Genomic DNA, 24847 nt, shown 5'->3' on the forward strand with positions numbered 1-24847 from the left:
GAGGCCAATGCCGCAGCACAAGCCTTCACTCCACACGCCTGCAACATCACAGGCGTATACAAATGTAGCTCCGCAGATGAGTGTGGTCAAGATCATGGAGTTTGTGACGAATGGGGTTGTGGATATAATCCGTATAGCTATGGAGTCCACGATTATTATGGTCGCAACCTCACTGTCGACACAAACCGCAAGTTTACTGTCGTAACCCAGTTTCTCACCGACAACGGAAAGCCCAGCGGTACACTCAGCGAAATCCGACGAATTTATATCCAAGATGGCAGAGTGATCAAGAATGCCGCCGTCTCGGCAGCCGGACAGACTGTCGACTCTATTACCGATAGCTATTGTAATGCTACAGCATCGTGGTTTCAAGCACGAGGCGGTCTGGCAGATATGGGCGGCGCGCTCGAAAGGGGCATGGTTCTCATATTTAGTGTCTGGGCTGATAATGGAGGCTTCATGAATTGGTTGGATAGTGGAAGCTCTGGGCCTTGCAATGATACTGAGGGAAATCCTGTCTTGATTCAGCAACAGCACCCTGATGCCGCAGTCACATTCTCAAATATAAAATATGGTGAGATCAACTCGACTTACACGGCGAAGCACAAACAGGCCTAGTCGAGTTCGGCTATTTGAATAACATGGGAATTCAATAGCAGGAGCCCCAGTATAGCTTCAGATACAAGAATACATCAGAGCATGCAAGAAGTCATGTTTCCGGCCCTTCAAGCCGATGCTTGAGGGTCCTGTAACGGGTCAAAGATCGCAATCACCATGCCCAGTAAGAAGGGAGCCCAAACTGGAGGTAATCTGCTTTGTCAGGGACTCATTCGAGATAAGAATTGAAGTTTTTGTCTTGGTCAACCGGTGGCGGATTTTGGAAGGCTCCCACAGGCAAGAAGCCAATGGCATCTCCACACTATACGAGGCACTGGAGACCAACTACCATCACGGTTCATCACGATGCCTGACTGCCAAAGATGTTTATTGTTCAACCATGTCCAGGGGTTGAATAGCTCTGCTTTGGTCAACGTAATCGGGGCGCATCAATGCCAAGCTGGCTGTATGGCAAGGTTATAACGGAAATCAGAGCCTAGCTGGGCTAGGCTTGCCCCTGATAGCATCGCAATGCACATAGCTGAGTGAGTTCCCAGATGACTAAGGTGTCCATCTGCAATTACAAAAACGAATCATCACTGTCAGCCACTTATCGACGGCTGATAATTGATTAATAGGTGATCTCGATCTCTGAGTCAAGTTTCTCATTGGAGCTAATGGGACTGACTTACCGAGCTCGTCGTATATTGAATGGATTTCTTTCGTCAGGGACTAGAAACAATTTCTGTTCGAACACATTGTGGGAGGGGTCGCTTAAAATTTCCTGGCATAGCCTCACAGGGCTGATCTGTCCAGGCGAGAAAGTCAAGCGTACCCCAGACGTCTATATTTCCTTTCTAAGCACAATTACGGCTTTAGAATTTGAGACTTAGTCTGCATGAGGAAATTTGCCGATGCAGACCAACGAAACCGCATCCTCCTCAAGGCTAGATCGTGGGATCTACATAGATAAAGCATTGGAAAAAGAACCTAGGCACATTAGTACTGATATGTATGTGTATGAGGCGACCCGCAGAGAAGCGGCTCTGTAGGCGGAATTGCCGCGCAATTTACGTTGGATAACCAGAATGAGGCTCTTTACTTGTATCAGCGCCTTTTCCAAGAGCATGTGCTGACACTGTACCTCGGTCGGAAGGCAGTTTCAGGGCATGGGCGCGCTGTTACACAGGAAATTATCTGAATTGTTCGCTTAGTGTATGTCTAGTGATTTAAGTGACTATTGAGCCGGAATGACGATCCGTTGATAAGTTCTAGTATCATCGAATATCAAATGTAGTCGTAGCAAATCCAGCAGGTATGGAGATGTTCAGGGGCTGGATGATAAATGCTTGAGTTGGTCTATTCAGTAGTTCGATTTGGGGGCTATTTTTAGCATCCCGAGGCAATTGCCGTCCCAGCGCGGAAAATGACCAAGGTTCATTCAGTTATGCCCGTAGTCAATCGACTCGACTACAGACAGAGGACATCATTTGGAATAATTACGCTCTGCGGTGCTCAGATGGAACTAAAGCAGAAATCAGCATTGGCTACTCACATGACAGAAGTACAACGTCCTTGACGGTCATGTTCAGCCTTCATTCCATCTGTTATGCGGTCAGCCGTTTAAATCCAGCACGGCCAGTATTGCAACTCGGCCGCCACAATAGCCCTACGGAGGATCGCGATCTAATAAGCACAAAAAGCGCCAAACTACTAGTCTAAAATGAGCAGCTGGTCCGTTCTAGCTTGCATATTTCGCGTGATTAGTACAGCCCTAGCCGTTCATACAGCAAGACTTCAGGGGCCGAGTGGAGTGGATCTAGCTTAGCTAACTTTTTTAGTCAGCTAAGGACTGGGCGGCGACTTCAGTGGGACGGCGAGACTTGGAAGGTCTGATGATTCAGCGCCTCTCGAGAGACTCAATGAAACAGACAAAATAGTCGACCAAAGCAATTGAAATGGACCAGTTGCCCAGAGAGGCCGAGGTAAAAAGCCACTTGCAGAGTCCTGCATCACTTTGCTGTCTTCTTATGCCGTTTCTATGACAATGGGGGTTGAGATGGGGCTTGTCAGGCGTCCTAAGCAGCAGACACAGGAAGATGAAGACAATGCTTCCACTTATAGCACGGTTGCATTCGTCGATTGTTCCAACCCAAGAGGGCACAAATCGGCGGCGACCAAGCGTTTGATTCATCAACATGCTATGAAGGAAATTGGAAAGTCGCGCCGAAAGCCGAAGCCTGTAACAAGTGTCGAGCTGAACCTAGAACCTCTGGAGCGAGCCCAGCAGACTCAGCTCTCGTGGTGGTTGGGTGTACGTTGGTCTGGCCTCGGAAGCCTTGATCCATTCGTCAAGTTTCCAGTCGAGCTAGATGCTCGAGGGAAAGAGTTGATTGCGTTTGGTGAGGCTCCCTCCATTTTGTTTCCATGGCCGATTTCGTCAACGAAAGCGGCAGTCTTCAACCACTGACTGTGTATACTCTAACACCAATTCGTAGTTTTCCGTGACGACGATGGGCAACAAAGACCACTGCGAGATGCTTGGTTTACCGTTGGATTGCAAAGTAAAGCCGCTTTCCTACAAATACTATCTAATTCTGCATTACACCTAAATTCGGCACAGAAAGGAGGCGGAAAAGCGGCTGATTCGCCAGCCTCGATTCACTACCACTCACTGGCGATTGCTTGTATTCGAGACCAAATGAAAAGCAGTGATCTGAATGTCCTTGATGCAGTAATAGGTGCTGTCACCGGCTTGATGGCACATGCAGTTAGTCGTGCCGTAGAGACTTGGCATGCAATCCTCCACTGACGTGCGGCGCAGGACATCCGCGGCGCGGGCGAAGACTGGAAGACACATCACAGGGGACTTCAGGATTTAGTTACTTTGCGGGGTGGAATTGGCCAACTAGAGACAAACGAGGCTCTCAGGATCACTGTATCTTGGTAAGTGGCTGAGCATGGCTGTGATCTTCGTTGCTTTGCAGTGTATCTTGGACTAAGACTTCTCCAGGTGTGAACTCCGAGGCGCGTACTTATTAGACATGCAGCCATGCTTTCCTCTTCCGCGTCAGTGGAAGCCTTACGGCGTGCCTCCGCCGACCTCCGCACAAACAAAGAAGTGCATCGAATGGCTTCGCTACATATGGACTCGAGAGTTGCCGGATTATATCGAATGGCTAAATTTCTATGAGGACATGGCTAGCTTCTCCTTCCACACATTCGAAAGCCTTAGCTATAGGCCTCATTCTACTGTGGTCTCTTCTGATTTTGGTGCTTGGGCTAGTAATACCATTCACCAGCTTCTCACTTGGAGGCCACTTGGCTGCATAGATTCCCGGGCAGCAATCATTCAAGAGGCATGCCGACTTGGAACACTGATTTACCTAGTTCCAGTCTGGCGATTCTTCGGCGTAGCACCGGTTGTATCTGCATATTTGGTCTCCAAGCTCAAAAACTTTCTCGAAATGAACGATGTTCAATGGGGTGGGCTTTGGCCATTGCAGGCCTGGATCTTATACATGGCGGGGCTGGAGGCGCACGAGTGTCTGGAAGAAGCATGGTTTTATGATCAATTAGCTTGGGTCTTCGAGTATAACGGTATCTTGACCTGGGACGATGGTATGGCACATATCAAGAACGTTTTGTGGTTTGACTGTATGTTCGCCAGCAAGGATGAAGCAATGAGGACTGAGGTGGCAGCAATATTAGAAGCAAACATAGACACTTGATACACGGCTTATAAATGAATAAAAATGAAGTCACGTCCATAGTTCGAGTGTGAGGTGGAATCTGCGTGGTTTAATACGCTCCTAGATATGCATCTCACACTGTTGACGAGTATTGTTACCAGCGACGGGAGCCGGCATTAGTTTGCAGCGATCCAGCGCTAAGGTCTGTCAAATGAGAACCTACGCGCAGCCACCAGTTGCCGAACTGGGAAGTTGGACTCCCTGTAACTTGCATGGAGGCGTTACTTTACCGGTTCTACTGGTATCTGCTGATTAAGCATTATTCTCTTGGTCTCTGAATCATCATTATGGTCACTGACATGCTCCATGAGCTGATGTAACTTTTCAGAATATTGTAGAATCTTGCTCTTTAGAGGGACGCTGGGTGAATGACATATATAAGTAGTCGAGAAGGGCCTTGACATCTGCCCTTTCCGTCCTACCAACTGAGCTTGAAAAGGCGTTTCAAAAGATCACATTAGGCCGTATATTTCGTATCAGCATAAATCGAACCAGCAATCCTCAAACTGAAACACACCGTTCGTCAAAATGGAGTCTTTGCCTGCCGACTTTTTCGTCACTTCTATGCAATTCACAAAGCATGTCTACCGTGATCAATACCCGGCTATTGATCCTTCCTCCTCAGAGTTATCATTGGCCGGTAAAACGGTGATCATCACCGGTGCCAGCAGAGGTCTGGGAGCCAAGGTATGATGAGTCTTTGACAATTTATCATCTTGCAATGCTGGAAGCTGACCCTCTGCAGGGCTTGGTTCCATCGTTCGCCAGAGCTGGTGTTAAAGCAATGGTACTTGTCTCTCGAAATGCCGACGCGATGAATGCAGTGGCCGCAGAAGTTTCAAAGCTGAACTCAGGTATCAAAACATCCGTAATAGCCACGGATATCTCAAACGATGCCGCAGTGAAAGCCTTGTATGACAATATAACCGCTGAGTATGGACATGCGGACATTCTGGTTAACAATGCAGGCCTTCATAAGGCTCATGGAACTATACAAGAGATTGATCCGGCCTTGTGGTGGGATGACTTCGTGAGTTCTCGGACATTCATGGATGCTGCGTCCACAATACTAATGAGATCTAGTCACTGAACTCCAAAGGAACATTTTTGATGACCACGCACTTTCTTAAACAGCTACCCTCGACAGCGCACGGAACTATCATCAGCTTGACATCGGGCATGGCATACGGTGTTTACCCTGGCAACAGTGCCTATTCTTTGGGGAAGCTTATTAATTTGCAGATGGCAACATTGGTCGCCGCTGAGAGCCCGAATGTAACATCTGTGGCTCTGCATCCTGGAGTGGTTATGACCGACATGACAGCGCCGGAATTCCGCAAGTTTGCTCTGGATACACCAGAGCTTGTGGGAGGTGTCGCTGTTTGGTTAAGCACAGAGAAGGCCAGGTTCATGAACGGTAGATATATGAATAGTAACTGGAGCGTGGACGATCTTTACGAGAAAAGAGAGGAGATACAAAGCAGCAAGCTGTTGCAAATTGACCTTCAGGGTACATTTGGCGCAGAACATTTCACGAATTAGGAACGTATATAACTGATGCTGATGGACCAAAAATATTCAACATTTTCATTGTCATGGTTTAAACAAAACTCGTCTGGGCAAAGATATGTGAAGCCCCATGAGCTACATCCTGGGGACCTTTGTAACGGCAGTCCACAACAGTTTCACTTTCCCTCCCTCAACGATCACCACATCGATGCCATGCACTAAGTCAGGCGTGTTCTCTGGTCCAAACTTCCAATGAAGCATCCCCATGTTTTGAGTAGCTACCATATCTCCATCTGCTTGAAATTTGAATCCTGGGGCCTCATTTTGGATCTCCGCTGCTCTTGCGCTTAGTGCATCGTGGCCCTTGATGACACGGTCTGGTTCGTACCAGGTTATGTCTTCTGCATAAGTTTCCTTAACTGCTTTCATTCGTGCTGTCTCGTCTCTCTCATCGAACACGGAGAATAGATTCGCGTGGAGAGCGGCTTTGACAGCATCTGCGCTCTCGGTAGGGTTCGTGGTTACGTTGACAGACATGTTGCGGGACGGTTTAGAGCGCCTGATCAGTGGAATTCCTGGGGCTGGAGATAAGAATAGAGAATATTTACAGATGTCTAGGGGATGCCATGTATCTTATAACCAACAGAAAACTACCGTCTCTTATTCCTAAAAACCAAATGTAGTGGCTTGGACCAAGAGCTCGTGAGTAAGCATACTGCTTACTTAGCTCAAGCCTCTCGTAGGTAACTATTCCAGGCTAAGACGGCGGCCGGACTTAGCTACATCCTCGCAGCTTGGTCAGCAACGCAACACTGCCCAAATTCTCTTCGATCACTCTGCATAATGCTAGCCACAGCGATTGAACAAGTTGACGAATCTTGCCTTGTCACAAGCATTGAATTGACAGTGGTTTACCGTTGAAATCCACGGTGCTGGTTGTTCTTTATCACAATCGGCACTGCCATGGGAAAATTGAAAGGGCGCAGTGTAGATGCCTACTGTGACCATTCCGTACCCGAACCGCCAGAATGAACATCATCAAATGCGGCTACAATTCGCATCGCAGCCTCAGTAAAAATGCCTGAAACAGCTTCCTTTTTCAGCTCGTGCGACAGGGGACACCAGATCCAATCATGCATGAACAGAACCCCCCTGTTTCACAGCCCTACAGCGGGGCAAATTAAGGAAGGATGGACGCTAAGCAGAGAGATGATCTCGCATGCAGGTCCGTCTAGTCTACCCCCAACAAGCCCTCCAGGTGGCTTTTTCCATCGGGAAAGCTCGTCACTTTGGGATCCTAGGACAGGTGGTTCTGACTAAGGAGACTCTTGATAGTCCTCGAGATGGCGGACTCGAGGGCATCGCTTTGGAGACCGTCCTTTCGACTACATGAGAGCTCTGAGCGACTCGTTCATCAGCGCTCTACCGATATGGGACAACCCTCGGGATGGTCACACGAGTCTGACCTCGGAGACCGAGGAGCATACAGCGGCTTGAACACCGGCAGCACATCAAAGGCAGGTATCTATGAGCCTCCTTCATACGACGCTGGGAAATATGGCGACTTTCATCAGGAATCGCATCCTATCGACCCGCCTGTAAGCCCTCCAAATGCGACGCGATGGCGACCGCACGAGCACCGCGTCCTGCGCTTCTGGCGCTGGGAGGTCGTGTCCCTCACCATCGCAATCGGTCTGCTGGCTGCCATTATTTCAATCCTTAGTCATTATCATGGACAAAAGCTTCCAGAATGGCCGTTTAGCATCAACCTCAATACGCTCATTGCCTTGCTTTCCACGATCTTTCGCGCCTCGATGTTGGTAGTCGTGGCACAGATCTTGGGTCAAGCCAAATGGTCATGGTTTACACGTCATCCACGGCCATTGCACCATTTACAAGACTTTGACGAGGCAAGCCGCAGCGTATTGGGCTCGCTGAGGCTTCTTGGTGTGGTATTCGTCCGCGGCGGGACATCGGCTGGCGCAATCGCGCTGACGGGGGCGCTCATCACAATCATGAGCTTTGCGATCGGGCCTTTCACTCAGCAGGCTATCAAGAGCAGACCGTGCACTCAGGTGGTGGCCAAGGTCAACTCAACGCTGCCTGTTGCGAACTATGTGCCCGACACGAGCAATTTCTATCGAATTGCTGCCGGCGAGTGGGAGGTTGAGGTGGACATGAAGGGCACCATGATTAATGGCCTCACCAATCCTCAAGGCAACGACACAGCGGTGATTGCGTCCTGCCCCACAGGCAACTGTACGTTTCCAGACTACGGCACTGGGGTTACGCATGCAAGTATCGGCATGTGCAGCAAGTGCATCGATACAACCAGCCTCATATCCCCACCGAACGACGTCGGGAACATCTCCCTTCCTGATGGAACCACAATCAATTTCGGCTCCGACGCACCCTGGCTTACAGTGCGAATGAGCAATCTTAGCTACGCCCAAAGCATGTTCTCAGCTGACTTTGCGGAGGCAGCTCCCTCAGCTCTCGCCAATATCAGCATACTATCTGTGTCACAGTCAACATGCACAAACTCATCCAGTGGCTTGACCTGTCCTCACGATTGGAGCAACAACACGTACGCTGGTACAGCAGATGCGGTGGCCACCAGCTGCACCATCTATCCCTGCCTTCGGTCCTACTTTGGATCAGTTACCAGCGGTATTCTCGACGAGCGTGTCGTGTCCACCAAACCAGCACCATTTAACTTCTTCGAGACAAATGAGAGCTACAGCTACATCATATACAATTACACAGCTCTACGCTCGCCGTGCGTACTTGATGGGGCTGTCTATACTGACACCAATGTGTCAAATGCCCCCCATACTGCTGACCGACGATTCGTCACCATCAACATAGACGGGAGGAACATCACTGCGCCGGACGAGTGTCTCTACAAGCTGTACGGCGTGTACGGGCAGGCACTCCAGGCATTCATGTACACGCTGTTCAACGGGCGCTGCAACTACAACGCGCGACAAGGCGGCGAGCTGTGGTGTCCCAACTGGTGGTGGTTGAGTCCCCTGTACAGCGAGAGAAATGCGAGTTTTGCCTCGCTCTCCCGTCAGATTGATGACTTCGCGACGGCTATCACGAACAAGTTCCGCAGCACCGGCAGTGGCAACTACGTGCCAAGGGCGATTGACGCGCTTGCGGTTGTGGCGCAGGGACAGGTCTTTGAGACTACGGTGTGTACCTACTTGGACTGGAGGTGGCTATTGCTTCCGGGAGGACTGGTGATTGCGTCTGCACTGCTTCTGGTGTGGATGGTGATGAGGAACTATGGGGAACCGGGCCAGCCGGTCTGGAAAGGAAACGTACTGCCTCTGTTATTTTTCGGCTTGAGGAACGGGATTGGTGGGCCAGGGCCTCAGACACAGGCGTCACAACCCCGACTTATGGAGTTGGATGAGATTCAAGATCTAGCGAGGACAATGATTGTGAAGTATCATACAGGACCGCAGCCGGGTTTCGATGTCGGCCCTGGAGATGACGGTGGACAAGTTAGGAGAGACAGGGACATTGATATGGACTCTCTATTGGGTGATCGGTAGCGTCTTTCGGCAATCACTATACAAACCATTAGCCATCACAGCGCATCAGATATGAGTACACTCGTCACGATGAGGTCTTTACATATGGGAAAAGGGGGTGAAAGGCAGGCAGCCACAATGCAATGGCCACACCTGTGGCTAGAGGGCGCTAGGGCGATAACGATAAGGCGGTGGCGGCCCGCTAAAATTTCTGGAGCGTGCGAAGAAAATTGAGGTGTCGGGCATCATCACAGGCGGGAAGAACCCACAATTTTCAGCTTCAGTATGCTTAACTCTTCTTTTCACACCCTTCGAAAAGTCTGGAAGTGCCTCAAGTAACCAGCAGCAATTCCAAGATGGCACAGAACACGCCGGCAGCCTCAACGGCTCCCCACGAGCCTCCATACGCTTTTGACCGCAACCGCGGGTACGAGAACACAGAGCCTGTGCCCGCAGAGCTGGCAGGCGCTGCCCCGCGAAATGCCCCGCCTCAGAACGATGACGACGAGGATCTCGACGACATTTTCGACGACAACGAAGAGATAATAGAGGATGACGATGGCTGGGACCCCAGCTCGAGCGATCTCACAAAGTCTTACAACAGACAACGTCAGTTCCACGACAACACCGCCGGTCCCGCCGCCGCCTTGCCCCGCTCGAATGCGCAGAAACCCAGCGCAAACACATTTGCGAGCATCGACGACCAGATCTCGGCCCTCTCCAAGCATGCAGCCAAGATCAGGCTTGACGATGTCAAGCAGAACACAGAGAGGGACAAGGACAAGGCGGATCGCGCCACGAGTGAGCTGGTCCTGGACCAGCGGACGCGGATGATCTTGCTGCAGATGATCAACCGTGGTGTAGTGAGCGAGATCCACGGCGCGATCAGCACAGGAAAGGAAGCCAACGTCTATGGCGCTGTTCTGCACCCAGAAGGTGGGGCTGCTGCGATACAGCGGGCAATCAAAGTCTACAAAACGGCCATCTTGGTCTTCAAGGACCGAGAGAGGTACATTGCTGGAGAGCATAGGTTCAAGTCTGGAACGGACAAGGGTAACAACAGGAAGATGGTGAAGCTGTGGGCCGAGAAAGAGTTCAGGAATCTACGGAGGATACACGCGGCTGGCATTCTGTGCCCGGAACCGATCGCCCTGAAGCTGCACGTCCTCGTCATGGACTTCTTAGGAGACAAGCGAGGCTGGGCATATCCGAGACTTCGTGACGCACCGGTTAACACTGACGAGGAGTGGCGGAGTCTATACATCCAACTGCTTGGCATAATGAGGCGGCTGTACCAGGTTTGCAAGCTTGTACATGCGGATTTGAGCGAGTACAACATCCTATACAACGACAAGACGCTGTTCATCATCGATGTCTCCCAGAGTGTGGAGCACGATCACCCTAGGTCACTTGAATTTCTACGGATGGATATCAAGAATGTCGGCGACTTTTTCCGGAGACAAGGTGTCGACATATTAGCTGACAGGACCATTTTTAACTTCATCACAGCCCCGGAAGGTGCTGTCGAAGAGCCGGGCCTATCCCAAGCCGTTGAACATCTCTATGAGATCCGAATACCCGTTGAGGACAATCCGCAAGCCTTGGCTGACCTAGAGGTTGATAATGAAGTCTTCAGGAATCAATACATCCCTCAGACTCTGGAGCAGGTGTATGACATCGAGAAGGATGCCAAAGCACTGGGTGAAGGCCGAGGAGATGACCTCGTGTACCGCAACCTCATTGCCGACCAGGTTGTCCTACCAAATGACGAGACCGCCGAGAAGGATGACGAGGAAGGAGGATCCTCGGATGACGAGTCGGACAGTGGTGCACCGCTAGACAGTGATGAGAGTGGCGACGAGAGCCGATTCGACAAGGGCAGGCCAAGGGGTCGCAAGCACGAGGATAAGGATGAGAAGAAGGTATGCCAAATGCATTTCATTCCTTGATGAGATGAACAGCGTGCACTAACTCCAATGAAGCAACACAAGGCGGCCGTGAAGGAAGCAAAGCGAGAGAAGCGAAAAGAGAAGATGCCCAAGAGCCTGAAGAAACGGCTCGTATCTACGACGTCTAGGAAAAAGAAATAAATAAAAACGTCCTCGATGCGGCATCATTCAAGCCGCAAGCTACATTATCCATTCCCTGGATTATTTCCCTTTCCCGGCGTGATTATTCGTACGAGGCAATATCTCTTTGAACAATATTTTTTCCTGAAAACACATCAATAGGTAAAAAATATGTCATCTCCTACTGTTGAATTGAATTTCCTATCATCTGTCGAATGATGAAGCTCAATAAATGCGGTGTCTAGACTGCCTAGAAGCGTTTGGCGATCCAGCCGTAACATTCTCCGTGGTCTAGACAACGTTGTCTGAAGCCAATTTTGGCCCCTTGATGACCAAAGAGAGCACTGACGACATTTTACTTTCTATCATTACAACTACCCTCCTTGGAAAAGGAGCTTTTCTTACGTCCATTTAGCGCTTCTGATAAGATACATTCCTTTCAACAATTTGCATAAACTCCGTCGCGAGTTTGGCTACTGACTTTCAATGGCGATCAATCTACATTTCCCCACTTCTGAGTGCTTAAATCTCCCCTATTTTCTGCTGTCGAACATGTTAGGTCAAGATGAGCCTCTGTAGGTTCAACCTAAGTGTCCGTTGATAGGGAGAATGCGGGGGAGGTTGCGGGGAAAGGTGCTGGTTTTGCCCCTGGATGGAGATTGCCAGGGCTCCCAGCGCGGGCTACCCCAATCTTACCCTCGCCATCCGGCTGCCCAGTCTGCTCCTGCTGTTGGTGGGATTCGAAAGGTTCCGCCGCGAACTCGCCTAAATGATTAGTGCTTCTCTTCGTCATTTCAAAGGACGATCGTACTATCTTGCAAATCCAGTATTAGACTTCAGTTGGGAATTCTTATCATCATCATAATCGTTATTGCCCCTACGATGTAAATCCCGACGGTTGGATGGCCAGTGCATACCAAAACTTGCCTCTGGGCATCGAGTGATACTACCTATGTAGGTCTCTGGAACTTGTGCATGCCAGCAGTGTTGATCCAGCCGTATCTGTGCTGCCGAACTGGTTCTAGAGAGGCTAATTGTTTGCATACATGCTAGATCAGCGCTTGTGTACGACGATGTGGGCAACTGGCACTCCATCATTCGGCTTCGGTGCTGCTCCTGGCGACGATCGCGAAGTCAGCGATTGCAAACCATCCTTGTCACCACACACAGCCCCTGTTATACCCTCATCCCGCCACATTGGCCAGGGTAATATCATTCAGAGCTTCCTCTATTAAGCTATTGCTACTTTGATGACTGAAGCCAGTGAACTCGAGGATATAAAACCCGAGCAGCCAGAGGGTAGTCCTTCAAGATGATGGTTTACACAATGTATGAACTTCATCCAACCCCCATTGGGGCGGCAGGTTGGTCGACAATGGCGATGACCTCGTCCCATCACCTGAACAGGCTTCTTGTGGCGGCGATACTCCTTCTGGTACCCGTCACTATTGCTGCAGCGCCGAATTCTGCATCAGTGCCGTCCCGTCTCTGGGAGTCATCTGCAGGCACCTACTTCAACGATTCATACCTCATTGGCAATGGGCGTCTCGGCGCTGCCCTACCAGGCACAGCCCAAATGGAGAAGATATGGATTAACGAAGACTCCTTTTGGTCTGGCGGCCAGTTGCACCGTGTCAACCCCGACGCGCTGGACAACATGCCTGTCATGCAGGCTCAACTTGCCGATGGTAGGATTTCAGACGCGGCTACACTCGCCTCCTTTGCCTACGCAGGTACCCCGGTGTCCACTCGGCATTTCGAGCTGTTGGGGAAACCTTGAGCTGTCCATGAATAACAGCAGTACTGTGAAAGAGTATGAACGGTGGCTAGACGTAGCCGACAGCACTGCTGGGGTCTACTATGTCGTGAATGGCGTCACCTACACCCGCGAGTACATCGCTAGTGAGCCTACTGGGCTGATCGCGATTCGCATCAAAGCGGATAAGCCTGCAGCTGTTGATTTCAACATTCATTTGCGTAAAGGTCTATCCCTTAATCGCTGGGAAGATTACAGCCAGAAAGTTGGCTCCGACACGGTCATCATGGGCGGGGGCAGCGCAAGCGTACACACAATCGAATTTGCTGCTGGTGCGAAGATCGTTGCTTCAACTGGAAAAGTGTATACTATCGGCGACTATGTCAAGTGCGAGGGTGCGGATGAGGCGGTGGTGTACTTCACCGCGTGGACTTCCTTCCGAAAACCTGATCCCAAAGCTGCTGTACTTGGCGATCTAGAGGCCGTGACTGGCAACAGTTATAAAGTGATACGCTCGGAACATATCGACGACTATCAGAGCCTTGCGGGAAGGGTGTCGCTGAACCTAGGAACTTCATCGTTAGATCAGAAACAAGGAAGTACATCCGCTCGCATAGGTGCAGCCGGCAAAGTATTTGACCCAGAGCTTGCATCTCTATATTTCCAGTTCGGGCGATACCTGTTCATTTCGTCATCGAGGAGTGGCACATTGCCGCCAAACCTGCAAGGCATCTGGAATGGAGACATAGATCCCCAGTGGGGATCGAAGTACACCATCAACATCAATACCCAGATGAACTATTGGCCGGCCCTAGTCACCAATCTTGCAGACCTGAACGCGCCGCTGTTTGACCTCATTGAAAAGGTTCGTACGATGGGGCTCGACACAGTGAAGTCTATGTATGGAGCCCGAGGTGCGGTATGCCATCACAATACCGACCTTTGGGGAGACTCTGCTCCTCACGACAACTATGTGTCATCTACATTCTGGCCATCCGGTCTTGCGTGGCTGGCGACACACATCTTCGAACATTACCAATTCACCGGTGATGTCGATGTGTTGCGTGAACATTTCGATGCTCTTAGAGACTCCGTGCTATTCTTCCTGGACTTCATGACGGACTACAAAGGCTGGAAGGTGACAAATCGTTCGATCTCGCCAGAGAACAAATATTATCTCCCGAATTCGTCGAGCGCAGCCGCCATCACACTTGGCCCGACCATCGACAACTCAATTGTCTGGGCTCTGCTCGGTATGGTTCTTGAATCTCAAAGCATCTTAGGAATTGAGGATGAAGACCTTATTTCAAGTATTGAAGAGTTGAGAGCACGGCTCCCGCCACTCAGAGTCAACTCATTTGGTGGAATCATGGAGTGGATTGAGGATTATAAGGAGACTGAAATAAGCCATCGACACTGGTCGCCTCTCTTTGGACTCTATCCAGGCAGCGAGATTACCGCATCTAACAAGACAACGTTTGAAGCAGCGAAAGTGACAATGTCGAGGCGTCTTAGCAATGGCGGTGGCGACACAGGTTGGGCTCGTGCTTGGACGATCTCGCTCGCAGCTCGTACCTTCAACGCGTCTTTAGTAGACAGCAGCTTAACTACTCTACTCACAGATTACACTTATGGCAAATCACTTCTTGACACCGGGCCACCGGCTGCCTTTCAGATAGATGGCAATCTTGGCGGACCTGCAGGCATTGCGGAGGCTTTACTACAGAGCCACGAACAAATTTTGACGAAGTGTGCGTCAAAGAACAGTACAGCCTTGCGGCCCGCTTCCCTTGGGGATGATTATGAGAGAAAAGTTCCACTTGTACGACTGTTGCCAGCGCTTCCTTCCTCATGGGCTAGCAACGGCGGAGGCTCGGTCAGTGGACTTCTTGCGAGGGGCGGTTTTGAGGTCGATATTGCGTGGAGTGAAGACGGATCACTGAAGAAAGCTACAATAATGAGCAAACTGGGCGGTTAGGTCTGGCTGACCTTGGGTGGAACTCCCATCGGCGAGAAGGGGAATCAGGAGATCAGTATTGAGAGCCAAGGGAGCGGAGACTTTGTGTTACTCAAGACGCAAAAAGGAGAGCAGTATTCGGTCATGTCAGCTTGAACAATTCACTAGATCCATTCCAAGTGTGATACCATCTCCAGAGTATATGGGGCATTTCTTTATGTCCCACAGCTCAGCAACGCGTTTTCGGGCTCGGAAATCAGTTCTCATGCTCACCGAGCCAGGTCAAATAACACCGAAATTGTCTCAAGTTTTCCTTGATCAGTTGGATGTTGTTGACCGGAGGTCCGCGGGATTAAAAGCGCTATCGAATGCTATCGATCAGTCTAAACTAGCTGGCCAAGAGCCCAGGAGCCAGCCAAGCATTCCAGGGTTTTTTTCCTGTTTTCCTCGGTTTAGCCGGGGCGTGACACCGGATCTGATAACCTTAAGGAGAGTGGTGAGAAGATTACCAATTGCGGAGTAAGATCTGATAACACAAAAACTAGGTCATGACACAAGCGGCGCTAGGGACGATCTTGACAAGTATGTCTCCACACAGCACTAATACTCTCTTTTCTATTCAGGTTTAACTAGTTATACATTATTACAGTGGGTAGGCGAAGCCGAATTAAGATAGTTTCTTGTATCCTCCACCAGGCCTGAGCTGAACTGTCTTGGAACTAATTATGGTTTCTACTTGGCTGTGACTCTTACATGAGAAGAGCGGCGGTGATGGCGGAAGCCAGAGCGCCAAAGGCAATCGCCAGACCCTGCTTGGAGGCGCCAGAAACGGTGACAAGCGTGGAGGTCGCGCTCGCGGAAGACTGCAGCAGTGATTAGTGGTTTTCATAGTCATATCGTGCAATTCGTTGACTTACAACTGCAGAGCTAGTTCCGACACTGCCAGCGCTGGTGGTGGAGGGAACCTCAGAAGCAGCAGATGAGGCAGTAGAAGAGACGACGGCAGACTCAGTAGAGGCAACAGCGGTGGTCTCCTCGGGGGTGGAAGTTGTCTCAACCGCAGTCGTAGCAGCGGCCGTGGTGGTAGTCTCCTCAGCAGCGGTCGTAGTGGCAGCCGCAGCGCTGGTGGTGGTCTCGGCAGCCGCGGTAGAGGTGGCGGCAGAGCCAGAGGGAGATGGGTTGACAGCCAGGCCACAAGCCTCTGCGGCGGATGTCACACTGGTCCCGTAGTACTGCCAGATGTCATAGGTGTAGGCACACTCCATGCAGCCCTGGAACTCATCCTGCCAGGTCGCATCATCGCAGTAACCATCAGTACGGGCACCGACAATTACGTTTCCTTTAGATTGCTATGTCAGTATTCATGATTTTACTTGACAAATAGTCTATCAAGCTTTTTGCTCTGAGAATAGAGGTCCGGTCAACTTACCACAGTCAGAGTGGCACTCGTAGGCAGGAGTGCCAGGCGCCTGACGAGAGATCAAGACAGAGAAGTCCAGGAACTCAGGAAGAACAGCGCTGGCAGCAGCGAATGGGGCCAGAGCGGCGACGGCAACGGGAACGAATGAATGCATGATTAACTATTGTGGAACTTTGTAGTTCTAGACTAGACAGAACGAGTGTGTGTGGGAAAGCAGAGTGCAGGTGAGGAGTGTTGGCACTGGGCTTTACCGAGGGAGGTTGGGGGTGCTTTATACACCTGCTCCAAGAGCTCCCGAGCGGTTGGCTGCAGAAGGTGAGCTGCCTTGGCAAACTACTATATGCAGCCACACGTGGGATCGATGAGATTCCCCTGCTAGGCCGTCAATAACGCTTTGTGATGATGGAGTGCTCGGAGATGGCAACCGCCAGCGCGACACGTAAGCATGGAGCTGTGGAAGGCCCGACCATTGAGTCTTGGCACGCTATTGAGTAGCTGTTCTTGGGTCGTGGAGCCGGTGAAGAGAGGTTCTACAGAGTTCGGCCCCTGCATCGATCAGAATAGCATGTGTCAAGACAACTCAAAAAAGACAGGATCCATCAGCGAGCACAACCCGGAGTCCGGGAGACTAGAAGAATCTGCGCATGACGGTTCATGATGGGCTGGGAAAGACGGCCGATGTCGCTTTCAGGGTAGACATGGACACGAGGGAGCGAGCGTAGCGAGCGAAAGGGGCAAGGCCTGACAAAACGAGGCTGGGCTGCTGGGCAGCATGCTTCCCATCCGTCCCCCACATGGTGTGTAAGTCCCAAACTAAGCAGGTAAATAAGGTGAGCGAGCCAGGGTGTGTGAGAAACAAAAAAAAAAGAGAGGGAAAAATATGCATCGCTTAGCCCCCCTCGGTCATGCCATGCCGAGAGCGTCGGAGCCGGCTGGCGGATGGAGATCCTGGGAACCAATCAGTAATATTAATCTTATCAAATGATCTGATAAATTGTCTTGGCATGCGCCAGCGCCAATGCGCCAACGCTAACAGTCTTTTTGACTTTTTGAGTCCTCTCGTGATGGATGGAGGGCGGCCCAGTTAACAGCCATCCTCCCCAGCCAATACGATATGCCGGTCTCTGCCTCTGGGCGGGGCGGGCACCAATCACCGCCAGACCCAGAACATGGTCAATTTCGATAGATTAGCCAGAAAACTAGCAATAGAAGAGCAGCTCAACTGGCCTTCCCAAGAAGGCGACTCCACAACACTTCGCCGTAGTCACCTGTCAATGGCGCCGTCCTCGGTCTCCGACTTTTCCCACCTTGTGTGTATCTTGTTGGTGAGAGAGTGTAGCCATGGGTGGCCGGGGGCTCTTGGCAATGGTTTGCCATGAAATGCCCTCAACTCTATATGTATGTAGGGCGTGTCGCTTCTGCAGCCTCGAGCGTTTGAGGGAAATTACCTGCACAGCTGAACATGCTCTCCTGTTGGCTTGACCCCTTTCTTTCTGGACCAAGTTCCGTCTGTCGACTCAGTGAGTCACTGTAACTCTTTTCATCAACTCTCAACCGCAGACATGGCGTCAGAAATGGGCCCCGCCGCTTTCATGTGGCCCCCAGACAGAGAGTGGTCTGCCAACATGGACAACACTGCCCCGTGCGGATCGTCCCAGGGAGTCGGCAACAGGACAGAGTTTCCCCTTAGTGAGTTCCCACTGTCGATCCGCATTTTATTGGGAATGCGAAACAAAATATCGATGTTGGAAACTAACGCAGCGTTTTCTTCTTAGCCGGAGGAAAGATCGCTCTCGTTGATCAGGACGAGAGTTATGATGTTCAAGTCGGCATTGCATACCAAAATGGTACGCAAGCGTTCTCATTCCTGCCTTTTCAATTAACAACATCACTAACGTTATTTAGATCCCCAGTCTAACGCCGACTTCAATGTCCTGATCGCATCATCCAGCCTTAAGGAGTTGGCCGAGGGTCACACATGCGTCAGCATTGCCAACCCTCCCGACACCGTGTCTGCTGGCAGCAACGCGACTCTGCAGATCATCTACACTGCCGATTTTGACTCGCCGCAGAACCAGACCTTCTATGCCTGTGCCGACATTACCTATGTCTTGAACCAGGATTTCACCACCTCCATCCCCTGCTTCAACGCCACCATCGACGATGGTGAGAGCTCCCCGACTACCACCCACGGTAGCAGCTCTGCTACAGCATCTTCTACATCAGCTGCAACGACCTCGGCTGTTTCCAGCGGTGGTGGGAGCAAGGGCATCTCCGGGGGTGCAATTGCTGGTGCGGTTGTTGGTTCGATCGCCGGTGCGGCTATTCTCGGTGTTGCAGCAATCTGGCTATACCGTCGTCACCAGAAGAAGAACCGTGCTGCTCAGATCGAGCGTTCTGCTCGTAATGTCAAGTGGGATGTCCTGCATCCAGGAAGGGACAACGCGTCGCAGAACACAGAGAACATACCAATGTAATGGGTGAACACCTAAAGGAGCGCAAGGAAAGTTCTGTGAGCTGCATATTTAAGCGCTGCTTTCCAGTAATCTGGTCATGTAATGAGTCTATGCTACAAACATTTTGGAACATGTGTCCACTTGAACAGCGCACACTGCATGCTGTCACTCTAAGCAGAAAGATTGTGACCACCGCCACAAATTTAACTTTTTAGTCAAATCCAAGATTCAAAAGGTTTTCGACTTGCTAAGCCTTGCATTGCATTGATGCGCTCGATTTGCCAACTCTTCATATCCTATGTTCGCGCAGAGAATATAAGTTGTCAATACACCCTGATGCACAAACGACATCGCCTTTTGCACTGTAGCACCTATGTACAAATTCGCTTAGTATTTGTATACTTCCAACTAGGATTTAGGTAGCTTGACCCAGGGGACCTTCGACAACTCCCTCAGAAAGGCGTAAACCTGGTCGTGAATTGTAATAGATAGACATCGAGGTGGTTTTAGCAAGACAATAAACATTTCATAGATTGTCGCAATCATAGTTTGAAGCCACAGACATATACCCTGCGCATTGATACTGGCTTGCTGGTCTTTCAAGCTTGTCGAATCGGTTGGAAGTCCTTTCAATATTCGTCTCATCTCTGCAATATATTTCCGGACTTCCGACGAATGTTCAAGCCTCAAATTTAGAGCGGACAGTGCTTGCGTTCTCAACCCCATCCAACCGCAAGGCTGATCATGATGGGATGCAACAGGTAAAAGCGACATACGTCTCACTTCTTGCTCGAAAAACAAATGGGCTATGCTAAATAGACAAAATGCTGATCCAAGACGATGTAGGCGGCTTTCATAAGCTCTTCCATGAGATGGAAGCTTGCTGCTTAGCCTCCCTGGTGAGTGTGTGAGTTTAATGCGGAAAGACATTTCGCATTTAGTTCCGTATTTAGGAACCAACACGATGTGGAGCAAAGGAACCATCTGTAACGCTTCGAAGCAAACCAGCGGACTGGCCTGCAATTCAGGCTCGAGCCCCCTTTCCATAATCTCTAATACTCGATTCCAGTCAATTCCGTCGTTTATTGAGTATTCACCGGTGGGTGGTGGAGAAGGAGTTCTGCAGGTGACCTGCGTTGTAATCTCGCGAGCCGTCAAAACACCTGATGAGATCGATCTTTGAATTTGCGGATTGCGTCGTATATACTTTTCAATACGAGCCCACTCTATCTTTCTGTTGCGAATAATCACACGGGATGGCTTTCCTACTGCATCGCGTTGTTGCTTTAAATGCACAATATGAAGCACCTCTGATTCTTTGAGCTTTTTGTCGAGGCCCCAATTTTTAATCCGTGTTCTGTACATTCTCTTTCTGCATGTCGTGAGTTTTGCTTTCTGATCATTTCGGAACATATCTGTGCCAGTATATATCCAAACTTACTTGGCAAAGAATAGGTGCTCTTCTTCCATGATGCTCATGACTTCGTCGAGAGAGCGGTTCTCATCGGAGTACAATCGCGTGATTGTGTCACGGTGCGGCTCCCAGTCCATGTCTCGCGCATAAACATCTTGCATAGTGATGCCAATATCGAAGGCCGAAGAAACATAACCCGGCAGATGCAGAGACATTGGAATTCTTAAACACGTCACTACAATTCCTTTTAATACTTTGCTTCGATTGTAATGTAATGTTGGCAAAAGACTGTCTCAAATATCAAATATCTCAGAAACGGTGAATTGATCTCAGCCTCAATTTGTTCAAGACTTACGCGCCCTAACTTCAGTCCGAGGGGTTTGATTGGCCACACCAAAAGACTTCGCATGCCCAGGTGCCCTGCCTCAGGTATCTTTGCATACCTCTGCCAATCACTTCATCGCTCTTTAGATGGTTCAGATCACAAGAATAGACTCCACATGGCAAGTTCAAGATCACTAAATAACTATCCGACCACACAGTAAAATTAATTCCAGCATCCATTATTGCAGGCTCATATGAACCGCTTTAGTTTGAGTTAGATCGTATAGCTCGTGCAAGCTGTGTTCTCTGGCCATGCCTGATTGCTTATATCCACCAAATGGAATGCCGAGAAAGTGTGTGCTGCTTGTATTAACCCAGACGTATCCTGCTTCCATTTTCTTCACAGCCTTCTGCGCTGTGACCACGTTCGTTGTGAAGACCGACCCAGTTAGTCCGTATTCAACGGATTCACATCACTCCACAATATGTCCTCATCGGTCCATTTGAGAACGCTCATGACTGGCCCAAATATCTCCTCCTGGGCAATGCGCATGCTCTGTTTAACGTCCGCGAATATAGTAGGAGACCAGAAGAAGCCTTCTGACATTGGACCTGTCAACTCTGGGGCATGGCCTCCCGTAACCAACTTTGCTCCTTCACTCTTACCAATCTCAAAGTATTTTTTGACTCGATCCACCGCCTTCTGGTCAACAAGGGCACCCATAGTGGTCGAAGAGTCTAAAGGATTTCCAGGTGTATGATCGGTTTTGATCTTCTTGAGCACCAAGTCCAGGACCTTATCAGACAGGGGCTCGATACTCGACGGCATTTGTCCATCCAAAGAGAGCCCCGGGCCGGAAGCATAGTCAGTGTCAAGGACAGTATTGGCCGAGGCTCTTCTTGCTCTGTGCCTTCAGACACTCCCGGCATCGATGTTGGGGATGTCTGCGAGTCCGGAGAGGCCAATTGGCTAGCCCGACGAGCCGTGGTAGGTGATGGGCCAGAGTTCTCTCGTCTCGTCAGGCCTCCAGCGGCTTTGAGCATCTCGACGTGGTCGGCCAGATCGTTCAATGTTCTATGAAGTGGGAGTCAGCAACTGAAGAACGAGGATGGACTTTCATGCAGGATCAATGACGATGGAGTCGCATTACGTTCTCTTGCTCACGCGTTTGTATCGTGTATCAAACACGCATGGCCGGCTGAGCTCCGAGCACCGCCGGCATGGCTGGGTTCCGCCATTGGAGCCCCCGCAACGTAGCTAGATATTCATATGTCAGACAGGTAATTTATTTGGGCAGCGGGAAATGCACGCAGATGGTCTTCGACATGCAGTTGAGATGTAATAATGCGTACCTTCGATTGTCTACAATGTTGACGTGCAACTCGAGTGCGCTTCGTTGGCCGTCTGCTACCTTGGTCCCTCTCGTTCACGGCACCACCTCCAGTCTCAATGGTATCGGCCAATGTATCAAATGGGAAGCTGCCCCCTGGCGGCCGCGGGGCCAAGGGTCGATGTCCGGATGGATTACCGGTAAATTGGTCCAATGCCTGGGCGGCCAAGGCATAGAACCGCAAGCCGGCCCTGTACAGGCCTGCGCGCGCGCCGAGTGTGTTATGTAGCGGGTGCAGTATATTAAATACAGAGATGCCTTCATTGGATGAGACCCCAAAGCAACTGTCAATGTGCATTTCCACTCATCGCCTCGCATTACCGATCCCCAACTTTTACGACATAACTAGCCCAGCCACTAACCAAGGTAGTTGCTGGACTTACTTGTGGAGTTAACGCACGTGATATCCGGGGAAATCCATCGCCGTACTTGTACGTTAAGTGTTCAATATCATTCATCGCATCGCTACTGTCTCTTGGACGAAGCAAAACAGTATTGACATCACCGCTGGCAAACGTTTCTCTCTAGATAGAATTTAGAGCTTCTTGAGTTCGAGGAAAAGCCTCGCCAATGCAGTCTCGAAATTGAAGCCTCCTGGTCGCTGAATTCGATTGAGACTGGGGCTGTGAAGCGAAGGTACCTGGTAGTGCTTCCCCATAGGGGCTGATACGCCCGGACAAGCCGCTACAGCGGAGTTTTAAGTCAGCAATGCCCCTACGGTCATTGAAGGCCGACCGTGAAAAGCCGTGACTTTCCTTGAGCGAGTTGGAGTTTGGAGTTGGGATCAATGACTCTTCAGTTGCAGTTCCTTTGTTTCTCCTTGTCTTATTGGTCAATGCAGAGCTAAGAGCTGGGGATATTCACTGCGGTCGATGACAATGTCCGAATTTGGAAGCTCGACTGAATTGCATCAAATCCTCCATGTCCATCTTAGCCAATATTCTATTCTAGCCATAACATCCCACGCATTATGTGACGTCTATCTGCCTTGCTCGGCTTTGCTGGATACCTTTAGGCTTTTGGTGGGGGGACGTTAATTAGAGCGGGCTTTCTAGGCGGGCGACTGCGCCACGGTGCTCTTCAGCATTTACGCGGCGAAGGTGAGTCACCTGGCGGTGATGCACCCAATAGGCGACAGCGCCGGGCGATCAGGAGGCCTTCCCGTCAAGGTGGCTGTCGATGACTCCCTCGCTCTGGGGATGTGGCCAATCAGCGCATCCTCGGCGAGGTAGGCAGAGATGCCTGTATAAATCGATACTTCTCCTTTGTTCGAGGCCCTTCGCAACTTGAATGCTGAAGAGCTCACCAAAAGGAACCCCCCGTCTGTCTCAAGCTAGAGTGTGACAACCAGCGCATTGGCGCACCGGCAAGCTCGATTCGTCACACTTGTCATCAATTTGGCCGCAAGAGCGCAGTAGCATTCTGCAGAACAGAATAGAACAGATCATCACATCAAACAGACAAGACACTTCATTAGATTCACCATATAAAGACGGCATAATGGGTTTAGCACTTCACGACTCAGCTTCCGAGCTTGCACACCTCGCCGAGCACCGGCACCTGCCACCGGGCCCGGCCCATGAGAAACCCAGTTCCCGGCTTGAGAAAGACAAAGCGGACTTGTGGCGTCTGCGTTATGAGTCTGCCCAGATATTGAGCTATCCCAAGCCTCGCGAGCTGCGCCCATATCAACTCGCCGCCCTCGCAGCATATCACCGCTCAGCACCGGCTGGGAAGGACGCTCTTGTCCGCCGCTCCTACCTGCACAACCAGGCCCGCCGGGGATGGGAGGGCGAGGACGAGGAGGGCCGGGACTTAGCCCACAGTAGCGTCCCGCTCCCCAGTGATGGCCACAGGCGAAGGCCTCCGTCGCTGGAGCGCCAGGAGGCGTTCCGTGATGCGAGGACTGTCAAGAGACGCGTCACCATCGATGATGCTGAACTGTACCGTCTAGGTCTCCTGTATGACGACGAGCACGAGCGCGGTTCGGGGTTCAACCTCGACGCCATCGTCCATGACGAGCCGGCATACACTCTCAACATGAGGGCCACCAAGCGAGGCAGGAAGAGGAAGTCCGACCATGCCCACGGGCAGGCTCGCGACTTGCCCCTGAACCTGTCCTTCGCTGCGCTAGGGGACGACGAGGCCCTGGCGCGCTTTCTGATTTCCCCTGACGAGGAGGAACTCTACACCGCCAACGACACCGAGACACACGCTTTTGGATTAACAGCCGCTGACACAACAGCGACGCCCCTGCAGATTGTTTACGAGCTCGAGCATTCCCTTTTCTCTCCCGCTATTTCCTTGCATGATTTACACACACTTGACAACCAGGCACCTGATTTGATTTCTGATATTTCCGACGAGGATGACGACTGGGCATTTTTGAACCAGATATGCGACGATAATGACGCTCCCGAACGAGGAGCACGCGACGCAGCTTCCACCAGCACAGACGAGGAGGAGAGTGAGGAGGAGGAGAGGGGCAGGATCAGACGGCAGAACTCCGACGCCTGGATCGTGCTGGGCTGACGGCTCGTAGCAGATCCGCATATGAGGTCCCCGCGCGCCCTTTTGGACTTCAACCCTTTGCGATGCGATGCGAACCATGGCGCATCCGGATTGGTCTTCTCTTGCCCTGGCACAGGCGTCGGGGCTGC

General features: G+C 50.8%; 6 protein-coding genes across 6 annotated transcripts; 5 read left to right on the plus strand and 1 right to left on the minus strand.

The window, feature by feature from the left end:
* Positions 1 to 7873: 7873 nt before the first annotated feature.
* On the plus strand, positions 7874 to 9421 carry UCRPA7_6220 (hypothetical protein; the record flags this gene model as incomplete). Its single annotated transcript, XM_007918759.1, has 1 exon — positions 7874 to 9421. The coding sequence occupies one exon, from the start codon at positions 7874 to 7876 to the stop codon at positions 9419 to 9421; it is 1548 nt and encodes a 515-aa protein (XP_007916950.1).
* A 335-nt stretch (positions 9422 to 9756) lies between these two features.
* UCRPA7_6221 (putative serine threonine-protein kinase rio1 protein) lies at positions 9757 to 11490 on the plus strand (the record flags this gene model as incomplete). The annotated part of the gene is made up of 2 exons (XM_007918760.1): positions 9757 to 11322; positions 11383 to 11490. The coding sequence occupies 2 exons, from the start codon at positions 9757 to 9759 to the stop codon at positions 11488 to 11490; spliced, it is 1674 nt and encodes a 557-aa protein (XP_007916951.1).
* A 1555-nt stretch (positions 11491 to 13045) lies between these two features.
* Positions 13046 to 14550, plus strand: UCRPA7_6222 (putative alpha-l-fucosidase protein; the record flags this gene model as incomplete). Its single annotated transcript, XM_007918761.1, has 3 exons — positions 13046 to 13157; positions 13306 to 14478; positions 14537 to 14550. The coding sequence occupies 3 exons, from the start codon at positions 13046 to 13048 to the stop codon at positions 14548 to 14550; spliced, it is 1299 nt and encodes a 432-aa protein (XP_007916952.1).
* A 1381-nt stretch (positions 14551 to 15931) lies between these two features.
* UCRPA7_6223 (hypothetical protein) lies at positions 15932 to 16756 on the minus strand (the record flags this gene model as incomplete). The annotated part of the gene is made up of 3 exons (XM_007918762.1): positions 15932 to 16045; positions 16100 to 16521; positions 16612 to 16756. 3 exons carry the CDS (start codon positions 16754 to 16756, stop codon positions 15932 to 15934), a joined length of 681 nt encoding a protein of 226 aa, XP_007916953.1.
* A 1420-nt stretch (positions 16757 to 18176) lies between these two features.
* On the plus strand, positions 18177 to 19079 carry UCRPA7_6224 (putative gpi-anchored protein; the record flags this gene model as incomplete). Its single annotated transcript, XM_007918763.1, has 3 exons — positions 18177 to 18291; positions 18378 to 18449; positions 18508 to 19079. 3 exons carry the CDS (start codon positions 18177 to 18179, stop codon positions 19077 to 19079), a joined length of 759 nt encoding a protein of 252 aa, XP_007916954.1.
* A 4608-nt stretch (positions 19080 to 23687) lies between these two features.
* On the plus strand, positions 23688 to 24719 carry UCRPA7_6225 (hypothetical protein; the record flags this gene model as incomplete). The annotated part of the gene is made up of 1 exon (XM_007918764.1): positions 23688 to 24719. One exon carries the CDS (start codon positions 23688 to 23690, stop codon positions 24717 to 24719), a length of 1032 nt encoding a protein of 343 aa, XP_007916955.1.
* Between the last annotated feature and the right edge of the window lie 128 nt (positions 24720 to 24847).

This window comes from Phaeoacremonium minimum, assembly GCF_000392275.1.
Source record: "Phaeoacremonium minimum UCRPA7 unplaced genomic scaffold PA7_03_scaffold_455, whole genome shotgun sequence".
Classification (NCBI taxonomy): Eukaryota; Fungi; Ascomycota; class Sordariomycetes; order Togniniales; family Togniniaceae; genus Phaeoacremonium; species Phaeoacremonium minimum.